The sequence below is a fragment of the Salvelinus namaycush genome, chromosome 22 (assembly GCF_016432855.1).
Source record: "Salvelinus namaycush isolate Seneca chromosome 22, SaNama_1.0, whole genome shotgun sequence".
NCBI classification, from domain to species: Eukaryota; Metazoa; Chordata; class Actinopteri; order Salmoniformes; family Salmonidae; genus Salvelinus; species Salvelinus namaycush.
Window position 1 is genome coordinate 20,484,671 of NC_052328.1, and position 11,523 is coordinate 20,496,193.

The 11,523-nt window shown below is 43.1% G+C and overlaps 1 protein-coding gene across 1 annotated transcript in view; it reads left to right on the top strand.

Moving 5' to 3' along the window:
- LOC120017434 overlaps nt 1-3,941 on the top strand; it is a 43,092-nt gene extending 39,151 nt beyond the window's left edge. The window contains exons 14-15 of the mRNA XM_038960181.1: nt 1,459-1,567; nt 1,743-3,941. Coding sequence (XP_038816109.1) covers nt 1,459-1,567; nt 1,743-3,941 — 2,308 coding nt within the window. The remainder of the gene's footprint in view (nt 1-1,458; nt 1,568-1,742) is intronic.
- The last annotated feature ends 7,582 nt before the right edge of the window (nt 3,942-11,523 follow it).

Here is an 11,523-nt window from a genome sequence, read left to right on the forward strand (position 1 = left end):
CACACACACACACACACACACACACACACACACACACACACACACACACACACACACACACACACATACTGCGAGATCCTACCTCTAGCTTCCTTCATATTGGATGCAAAGACATACAAATGGTATCCATTAGTTAATTTGACTCTGGGGAAGTAGATAAAGGGCCTCATTGCCAAAATCCAGAACTATCCCTTTAAGTGTAACATAGTGCATAAGACCCCTTCCAGTTATGCAGATCATCCCACTCCCACCAAATATGATCAATTGCCCAGCCTTGAGCGGAGCGTGGCACCTGAGAGCTTTGTAATGGTCTCCTCCAGTAGAGAAGAGGGGAGCATACTTTGGCTTGCGTGGTACACTGCAAATCGCCCATATGGTCCAGAGGAAAACGATGGAACTTACAGCGATACGAACAGATGCTGACAAAATGTTGTGCATTGGACTCTCGTGTTCAGTGAGGGGTTCTTTAAAACACTCAGGGGAGTTAAGCTAGACGGAGGACAAGCTAAACCCCTACTTGAATCAAACCTTAGTCAACCGTGTGAAGTGGATCATCGACCACGTAACATATTTTAATTGCATGATCACGTAGGCCTTGTCGACTCTGTGACTTACCTTCTCATCATCCATGAAAATTCTAATTGATGCTTAGTGTATTTGTATGATGAAGCCCTTCCGTTGAGTCTTAAAGTAATTGTGTTGTGGAGACTCTGTGGGACAGCAGGTCCCTAAAGCTGCTGCTGCTGAGGTTGCTATCACGATAACCCAGACTGCCTTTGATCCATTTCTATTTAAAGAGCAACTTAATAGCTGGGTTAAGCTCTTAATCCAGCAATCACTAGCTCTGGCGGTCTTCAGCTGTGACCCAGCGACCCCACGTGTTCAAAAGGTTTTCCATTTACCTGCTTCCTTCAGGTTTCACACAGATTCACTGGTGTAATGCAGCTTGCTTCTGGCACCCATGCCAAGTGGGTTGCAGATAGTACCACCAATTGGCACGTAATTTCAGCTCTGACATTGATGCTGATTGATGTTGGCCCCACACCGCACCTCATTTAGAGATTCAGTGTGGGGCTAATGCGGTTTGTGATATGGGTCTTTTAGTTGTGCATCGCCCAGTTTAGTCTTGTACAGATTAAATGATGCAGAAGATTAGTGTTGACCCCTTCTCTTATGCATGCACTTGGGAACTGTTGATTTAAGAATGTGTTATAGACATGTAACTCATGTGCAAATGTAGTATTGTTAGAGTGAGTGCTTCAAATATCCCATGCACCAGCTATATAACACTGGAGGGTTGTGTGTGTTTGTGGCTCACGTCCCTAGGGGTGTAGGCAGAGGTTGTTAGTTACTGTCACCTCTCAAAAAAGATTTCACAATACTGGCAAATAAATGATGGTTGAAACAGCCCTTTAAGCTTTTTCCCGTTTGCCTCTAAATGTTTGTTTTCTCTCCCAGGAATGACCTTCCTCAGTATGGCAGTCGCAGGAAGCTGATCTCTCCCATGTATGATGAGTATGGAGAGCTGATTATGGAGGATGACTACTACAGCCCCCATGGGTCTGAGGTACTTATTTTATTATATGTAGCAATACTTTGATATGATCAACAATTTATAATAACTACCCACTATATAGCTACAATAATGCAATAACAGAGTTCCAATTTCAACTATATCATGTTGTCTGAACTATGTTGATGCTGAAAATCTTGTTGAATCACAAGTGATGTAACTATGGCAGGGGCGAGGCAGAGGGCGTGGAAGGGGTACTGGTCGAGGAGGCAAGAGGGTGGGATTTAGAGACCTTCCACCAGAGGATGAGATTGAGCAGGCAGAGCCAGTGGAGGGCGAGGAAACCCGTGAACCCTCCTCGGCTGCCAAGAGGCTGAAGTCCGTCATGAAGCTTAGCAAGCTCCTAGCGGCCAGTAAGAGTGGAGACCAGACTGTTCCAGCCGGAGAACCAGGCCCATCCCCCTGGAAGAAAGCCAAGATGTTCAAGATGTTTGGCGCCAAGAAGGACAAGGACTACGCCAAACTGATGTCGGCCCGCCGCATAGACAGCCAGGAGAGTCTGACGGGGGGACCTGCCGGTGATGGTCCGATAGACACCAAGTCCACCGCGAGGAGCCGGCTGGGCAAGGTAATGAAGCGCATCAAACTGAGCAACAGGCTGCAGGCAAGGAGGAAGTCTCAGGGAAGCATTAGTAGAAGCTCTGCCACAGGTAGCGAGAAGGATGAAGACGCCTCGCAAGCTGCCACCAGTGACGAAGAGAAGAAGTCCAAGGTGTCTATCAGCGTGACGGTGGAGAGCGAGCCGGAGGCGAGTGGGAGTGGCAGTGGGAGTGGGAAGGGTTCTGATGAGGATTCAGAGAGAAGCAGTGTGGCGCTTTCCACCGAAGACAAAGATTACCTGAAGGTGGATCTGGACCGAGACGATACCAATGAAAGCACTGTGGACTCAGAAGAGGAGCCAGAAGAGCACCCAGAGGATTCTGATGACGAGAGCAAATCAAAGTCAGAGGGGGACGAGACAGAGAAGGAATCTGTCACTGAAATGGAATCGGGGACAGAAAAAGAGTCTGATTCAGAGAAAGAGTCAGGCTCAGAGAAAACATCTGGGACAGAAAAGGAATCAGGGTCAGAGAAAGGTTCTGATTCAGAGAAAGGTTCTGATTCAGAGAAAGGTTCTGATTCAGAGAAAGGTTCTGATTCTGAGAAAGAATCTGATTCTGAGAAAGAATCTGATAGTGGGAAAGAGTCAGGGACAGAGAAAGAGTCAGGAACTGAAAAGTCAGGAACTGAATCCAGTACAGAGAAAGGATCTGGGACTGAGAAAGATTCAGAGGAAGTGTCTGAAGAGGATGAGGGGACTGGGGAGTCCAAAGAAAGTGGCTCCTCTGCCCGTTCTTCCAAGAAATCATCTGGCACTGCTACTGAAAGGTCCAGTGGAGGGACACAAGGCAGCATGAGGAGTAGTGCCTCTGGCATCAGTGGAAGTGATAGTAGCGTTGGTAGCAGTGGTAGCGTTGGTGGCAGTAGTAGCATTGGTGGCAGTAGTAGCGTTGGTGGCAGTAGTAGCGTTGGTGGCAGTGGTAGCGTTGGTGGCAGTGGTAGCGTTGGTGGTAGTGGTAGCATTGGTGGCAGTGGTAGCGTCGGTGGCAGTGGTAGCGTTGGTGGCAGTGGTAGCATTGGTGGCAGTGGTAGCGTTGGTGGCAGTGGTAGTGTCGGTGGCAGTGGTAGTGTTGGTGGCAGTAGTAGCGGCTCAAGCAGTGCTGCCTCCCAGCCTGGTTCTTCCATAAGATCGTCACAAAGTGCTGGAGGCTCAGAGATGTCCAGGCCAGGAAGTGAGGGGGTCAGTGAAGGGGAGTCAGGGTCGGGAAGCTCGGTGTACCACGGAGGCAGCCAGATCCAGCTCTCTGGATCAGAGGTCAGCGAGTCAGAGGACAACCAGCTGACGGACCAGAGCTCCCTGGCGGGCAGCGAGAGGAGCTCCACCAGCTCCAGGTCCACTGGAGGCAGCCGCAAGTCCATCCTGACCTGCAGTTCACAGGACACCATCAATGAGGAGAGTGAAGAGGAGGACGAAGGAGAATCTGAGGAGGAAGGCGGTACCTCCGATGAGAGAAAAGAGTCTGTGGAAGAGCTGAGTGACGGAGCAGCGTCCAGGAGGTCCAGCTTATTGTCTGCTGGAGAAGGGCCCAGCCATAGTCTCTATGCTGGAACTCCCTACTGTTCAGACTCCAGCAACAGCCTGACAGAGGCCTCAGAGGAGACCTTCGGAGGACTCTCTCCTATCACAGAGGTGGACGAGGACGCCATTACACCATCTGAGAAATCTGACGCCAGTAGCCAGGGGTCAGCTGGTAGATCCCAGTTGGGAGCCACAGAGGAGACATCCGATGCTGATTCAGAGTCTGATGGGAACGCCACAGCCTTCTGAGGGACGAGTTGGTCAGCTGTGAAGTAAGATTGGCTGGAGTGGCCTCTCGCATGGGAGTGAAGAGAATACTGTGTGCTTCCCCTTGAGTGTTTAATTCTCTCTACCTCTCTCTATCTCTTGGAAAATACTTCTTGCATGGAAGTGGAATGGGTTGTTCTATCTTCGGTTTGAATTCTATTTTCAATGGTTTTGAACCACTCTTTGTGGCATCTTTGTATTTTCTCTCCATCACACCTTTTGGTTGTGTTAGAAATGTTTCTTCAACCAATTGCACATTGTGTCTCTTTACTTATAGCCGTATGATGACCATAACGTAGCAGTGCTATGATCATGTTTACAGAGTTGTGTGTTTCCTATCCTGTTACTGTCATAGTTTTAAAATGACTTGTACATTGATTGGCATACTTTTATCTATGTTCTGTTTGGATGCATGATGTTTGCATATTTGGAAATACTATTTTATCTGTGCATTAACCTCATCTTTCTCTCTCCATCTTTCTTTGAATCTTTTATTCTCAGCCTGGAGTGAGAAGGAAGCGGATCAAGCTGGTGGTGGACAGGGAGTATGAGACCAGCTCCACAGGAGAGGACAGCGCTCCTGAACCCCAGAGGAACCGCTTGTCTAACATCAACAGCCACGCCAACATCAACGGGAACGTCTACTTCGCCCAGAACGGGACCATTGTTCGGACCAGGAGGCCTGGCCACCCCAACAATCTCAAGGTGGGCTCTCCGGGCCGCTTGGGAAAACAGTTTAAAAAGTTGGACATGTTGACTGAGACTCAGGAAGAGAAGCTTCCTCTAAACAGCGTAGGGGAACCAGTAACAGGAAATGGAACAGGTACACTTACAGGCATTTCCTCAACCGTTGACATTAACCTCAACACCCGGCCGTCCAGCGGGTCCCTGGGGTCCAGCATCACGGGCCTTGACAGTATTGGGTCCAAATCCAATATTGCCAAGGCCCTACATGACAGGAACAGCAGGAGTAACTGTTGTGTAGACGAGCAGGAGTCGTGTGTGGACAACATGGCGTCGAAAGAAACGTTGACGTCCCACAGTGACCACACACTGTCGGATGAGGAGGAGCTGTGGATGGGGCCTTGGAACAGCCTGCACATACCAATGACTAAATTATGACATATGGACTGCTGAGAGTTTATATTTTTCTGTTGACAATGTTGACCATGCTTTTAATGTGTTGAGATATGGGAGCAACAAATGATTGTATGCCTCTGCTGTATAAGCGCCAATCACTGTCCAAGACTAGCAGTGTGATCGCGCTAACAGTATTATTTCATTATTCTTATGAATGATGACTTTTGATATGGTGATGTTTAATGTGTCAAATACATATCACTGATAGAGCTATTATACAAATCGGTCAACTTGCTATGAAGCAATGCTTGTCTCAAAAAAAATTATGAAAAGTAATGAATGATGATTGACATTATCCATCAAATGTACCTTGAGGACCTTTGTCTCGATGGATGTTGCGCAATATGTTTTATAAGTATTTTCTGGATTTAGAGGTGAAGGATGTTTGGAGCCCACATACTTTATAATACAGATATATATAATTATGTTCATTAAGAAATTATATGTATTTTGCTAAAATTGTGTTTTGTGTTTGAATAATTTCCAATATTTTGAAATCTTATCAGAAGGTTTATGGAATTATTGTTGTCTTTTATTATCAATCAGAGTATGGGGGAACATTTGGACTTGTAACCAATGACATAGAAGTTATGCAAACATGTCTGTCAATATTTCAACAAAGAAATATGTTAATATTGTCATTATTTAAACTATATTGTTTTTAACAGACATGTGTATCTACATGATGTGGTATTTTCAGTCCCTTAAAATTTGATGGAAAACCATTCTATTTGAGAAATATTCTAAATACATCAGGTCCCTGCAGATGGGCAAACACTACCAAATAATGTTTCAATCTCAAAAATAAAGTTTTAACATGCAATTATTTAGAGAACTGGCATGAATGAAGTAGCACAACATCTGCAGGTATCTCATGTCCAGACACAGGTATTGTGTAGAATGCTGTTTACAAAGGCCCAATATTGAACTCTGAAAAAGTACAATTTGAGTGACTTTGGCAAGGAAATTTGAAATTCATCCCTGTGGTTTTCATTCAGTACACTCAACATAAATAGTTTTTGTTGTTCCCATTAGCTTGTGATCTGAAAATAAATTGGCGGTATTTGACAAACTTCCTAACCTAGAGTATTTTTCTAAAGCATCCTCCGTATTATCTTGAATGACTTGGGATAGGCAATTGTATATGATATTAAAGGCTAATCATCTTTCATAAGCTTGACTTTCTACCTATAAGTCATCTGCCAATTTATCTTCGGACAATTGGAATTCCAGACTATAAAGAGATGAGGTAATGTGGAGAGAGAACAGAAGTGTAAACATTGAGAAGATTGAGAGATTAACCTCTTCTGAAAACCTGAAAGCTTTGATCCCTTATTGATGTCAACTGTTAAATCCACTTCAACCAGTGTAGATGAAGGGGAGGAGACAGGTTAAGAAGGATTTTTAAGCCTTGAGACAAATGAGACATGGATTGTGTATGTGTGCCATGCAGATGGTGAATGGGCAAGATAAAATATTGAAGTGCCTTTGAATGGGGTATGGTAGTAGGAGCCAGGCATACTGGTTTGTGTCAAGAACTGCAATGCTTCTGGGGTTTTAATGCTCAACAGTTTCCTGTGTGTATCAAGAATGGTCCACCACCCAAAGGACATCCAGCCAACTTGACACAACTGTGGGAAGCATTGGAGTCGACGTTGGCCAGCATCCCTGTGAAATGCTTTCGACACCTTGTAAAGTCCATGCCCTGACAAATTGAGGCTGTTCTGAGGGCAACTCAATATTAGGAAGGTGTTCTTATTAATGTTATGTTTGTCGCCTTACGTGTTCGGGCATATCTGAGAATTCTCTAGAGTGTGCTCTATCCTTTCAGCCACAAGATGGCGCCTAAAGCTTTATAATGAAACAGATTATTGGCCTACATTATTGACAAACCATGAAATTACACTACACTACCAATAGAAATCATTTGGACTATCTATCTATACAAAACAGAAAAATATAAGTTATAATATGTTTCTATTTACCTATTTATGGACACACTAAATATATAAAATATTTGTTGTAAGTGCTGCCAATTTAGCCTGTATTTGTGGAATGAATTTTAACATAGTTTATTCTTATTATTAGATAGTCTAGGATTGCTGCTGCCGTATAGCTGGATTCAATGCTGATCAATTCAATACACTGCGTAGTTGGATGCAATGCTGATCAATACCAATACACTGTGTAGTTGGATGCAATATTGATCAATACCAATACACTGCGTAGTTGGATGCAATATTGATCAATACCAATACACTGCGTAGTTGGATGCAATGCTGATCAATACCAATACACTGCATAGTTGCTGTACTGTTGATTTGGAGGGCTACTTTTCACCACTAAGTGGAGACATACTATATCTGAGCCACAGGGATGATCAAGCAAATGAATTCAAGCATTTTAGTATCAAAATACTTTGCTATCAACAATTCAAATGAACTGAAAGGGATGAGGAATGTATTTGACAAAATGGCAGCAGTGGTGGAAAAATTACCCAATTGTCATACTTGAGTAAAAGTATAGATACCTTAATAGAAAGTTACTCAAGTAAAAGTGAAAGTCAGCCAGTAAAATATTATTTGAGTAAAAGTCCAAAAGTATTTGGTTTTAAATATAAGCATCAAAAGCAATTGTAATTGCCAAAATATACTTAAGCATCAAAAGTACAATTAAAAGTATAAATCATTTAAAATTCCTTCTATTAAGCAAAGCAGACGGCACCATGTTCTTGTTTTTTAAATGTACGTATAGCCAGGGTCACACTCCAACACTCAGACATTATTACAGATAGCCAGGGTCACACTCCAACACTCAGACATTATTACAGATAGCCAGGAGCCACACTCCAACACTCAGACATTACTACAGATAGCCAGGGTCACTCCAACACTCAGACATTATTACAGATAGCCAGGGTCACTCTCCAACACTCAGACATTATTACAGATAGCCAGGGTCACTCTCCAACACTCAGACATTATTACAGATAGCCAGGGTCACTCTCCAACACTCAGACATTATTACAGATAGCCAGGGTCACACTCCAACACTCAGACATTATTACAGATAGCCAGGGTCACACTCCAACACTCAGACATTATTACAGATAGCCAGGGTCACACTCCAACATTCAGACATTATTACAGACAGCCAGGGTCACACTCCAACACTCAGACATTATTACAGATAGCCAGGGTCACACTCCAACACTCAGACATTATTACAGATAGCCAGGAGCCACACTCCAACACTCAGACATTACTACAGATAGCCAGGGTCACTCCAACACTCAGACATTATTACAGATAGCCAGGGTCACTCTCCAACACTCAGACATTATTACAGATAGCCAGGGTCACTCTCCAACACTCAGACATTATTACAGATAGCCAGGGTCACTCTCCAACACTCAGACATTATTACAGATAGCCAGGGTCACACTCCAACACTCAGACATTATTACAGATAGCCAGGGTCACACTCCAACACTCAGACATTATTACAGATAGCCAGGGTCACACTCCAACACTCAGACATTATTACAGATAGCCAGGGTCACACTCCAACACTCAGACATTATTACAGATAGCCAGGGGCACACCAACATTCAGACATTATTACAGATAACCAGGGTCACACTCCAACACTCAGACATTATTACAGATAGCCAGGGGCACACCAACATTCAGACATTATTACAGATAGCCAGGGTCACACTCCAACATTCAGACATTATTACAGACAGCCAGGGTCACACTCCAACATTCAGACATTATTACAGACAGCCAGGGTCACACTCCAACATTCAGACATTATTACAGACAGCCAGGGTCACACTCCAACATTCAGACATTATTACAGACAGCCAGGGTCACACCAACATTCAGACATTATTTACAAAATATGCATTTGTGTTTACTGAGTCCGCCAGGCCAGAGGCAGTAAGGATGACCAAGTGTTCTCTTGATAAGTGCTTGAATTTGACCATTTTCCTAGTTTGCTAAGCCTTCAAAATGTAACGAGTACTGTTGGTTGTCAGGGAAAACGTATGGAGTAAAAAGTACATTATTTTCTTTAGGAATGTAGTGAAGTAAAAGTAAAAGTTGTCAAAAAAATGAATAGTAAAGTGAAGCTGCTAGCTGCTTTAAAGTATTTTTACTTAAGTACTTTACACCACTGCAAAATGGTAGATGTATCTTTTGTCTAGGTGTGTTGGTGGGTGCGTAGGTCACAGTATTTAACTGTACTGTTTATGTGTTCATGCACATACATGTAGGTTAGTGTTGCGATATTCCTCATGCAGTTCTGGTCTGTCTGAACATGTGATGTTTTCTGTATGTGCTTCAATGTTAAGAAACATCACGTTCCAGGGAATGTTCGAGATGTGAGCTGGTTTCGTTCCATGTTTTGTAAAGTATACTTCTACATGAACATAAATATAACTGAACTTAATTATGTTGGTCTGGTAGGAAGATATGATCAAAAAATACACTCACACCATCTCAGCTTGCCCTGCCCCAGAAAATAACTTGGGAATACAGAGATACAGAAAATGGAAGCTACTCTGGGCAGACTAATTATAGCAGAAATTATTTGGATATTGCTGTAATGTGTTTAAGAGGTACCTATTTCATATCTAGCTCCTTTCATCAGTAGCGTATGAGACCCTTGTTAGACAGTTATGACTGCAGACCCCTGGTTAAACATCAGCTACTGACACTACAGGTGGATCATCTGAGCAGTATAATTAGCTGAAATACTGTAATTAGTAAGGTGTTCAATATATCAAAGCACCAGGGTTCTTCTTCTGCTTAGAGAACACTGTCATAGGCCCCTGAGTCAGATGTTTTTGCATAGTAGACATATCCAGCTAGCTGCTTGTGGCAACAGACAGACAGCTTAAAAGTAGATTGTAGAAGAATGTGGTCGATAATTGATTTATTTTCTCACTAGAGGGGAACAGAAGTGTCTAAGAGGAAAATGGCTGCTGTTTAGTACAAATGCGCTGTTACCTTGAGGAAGACAGTCAGTTCAACTTGAATGAAACCTACTGTAATGTTTCCTTGCCAGGGTTGTTGAGTTTGTCCATAGGTTGTTCATTTTTCCATTAGCATCGGAATTGTTGTAGTTCTTATCTGGTTTTCCTCCTACTGTGAGATGGGATATGTCAGAAGAAGAGCAAAAAGGGACAGGAAGAATATTTGTTATGTGGCAACTGGTTTCTTCCATCTCCCTGCTTATGATTCATACAATGCTGATTGGTCAGTGTCCACATACTGGCCTAAAGACATCTAAAGGCTGAATCAGTCTCCTATTAGAAGACAAAGATAAAAACCAGTAGAAACTTCCGTCCTCTAGAATCAGTGGTTTTATAATGCCAGTGCCTTGTCCAGTTTAATCAGTACAAGTTAAAAGTGAGTTTGGGCTGTGAAATTAGCCTTAATTGAGTAATGGCAACAGATTGTCTCTCTTGCGTCATTTCAGTGTTTATAGCTGCTCTATTGTGGTTGTCATTGTTTTAACTGCCCAGAATGGGCAATTTATTCAAAGTTTGTTTACTTAAGGCTCTGGTCACCGCCGTTTATCTTCCTTTTAATGGTTCGGATGAAAATGTTCACAATGTTGTTTTTCATTTGTGATGTGCTATTTATTGGATTCCTTTGGCCTGTTTGAAGTAGGAATCTGATGCTCCTCCTCTGAGCTATTTAGAGAGAATGAGGTGCTTAGGGTGAGTAGATGCAAGTCCATCATCATCTCCTCGTTTCCACTTGCTATTTAGGACCATGTCCTTCCAAAATAAGTATCTCCTGACCGCAGTGTGAGCTATCTGGGGACCTGTTTGTGAGTAATTTCAGGATATTAGGATGTCCCAATTCGTTTTGTTTTGACGTCTCACCAGCCCCATCGTCTCCTGTGTGTATTTCTGTATGCCATTTCATATAATGCCATTTTCAAGGCAATTTAAAAAAGCTTTTTGGGGTTTTGGTAACTATATATTGTACATGTTGAGTACTTTATAATTTCTATGCTGCACATTGTTATTTTAGAAATGTACACAAACCCAAATAAAGGTTTTACTGACAGACAGGGGACACACTCGTGAACTCACACACACACACCCACACGTACACACACACAAGCACACACACACACGTGCAGTCAGACATGCTGTGCACTCCATGAGCTTGTCCCTGGGACATACCCCCAAAGGTTATATTATATCTGAAATGTTGGGTGTGTAGTGAAGTACACGCTCCACTGTCTGGCACGTCTCTAATGAAGGGGTGTACAGTATGGCCCATGATCTTGTTTTACATGCAGTATATATGCACCATTAGATACTGTACCATTCTCACGGGACTCTTACAAGATGAGAAAAGTATGCCATCTTTTGCATTCAATATTCACTATAACAAACAGA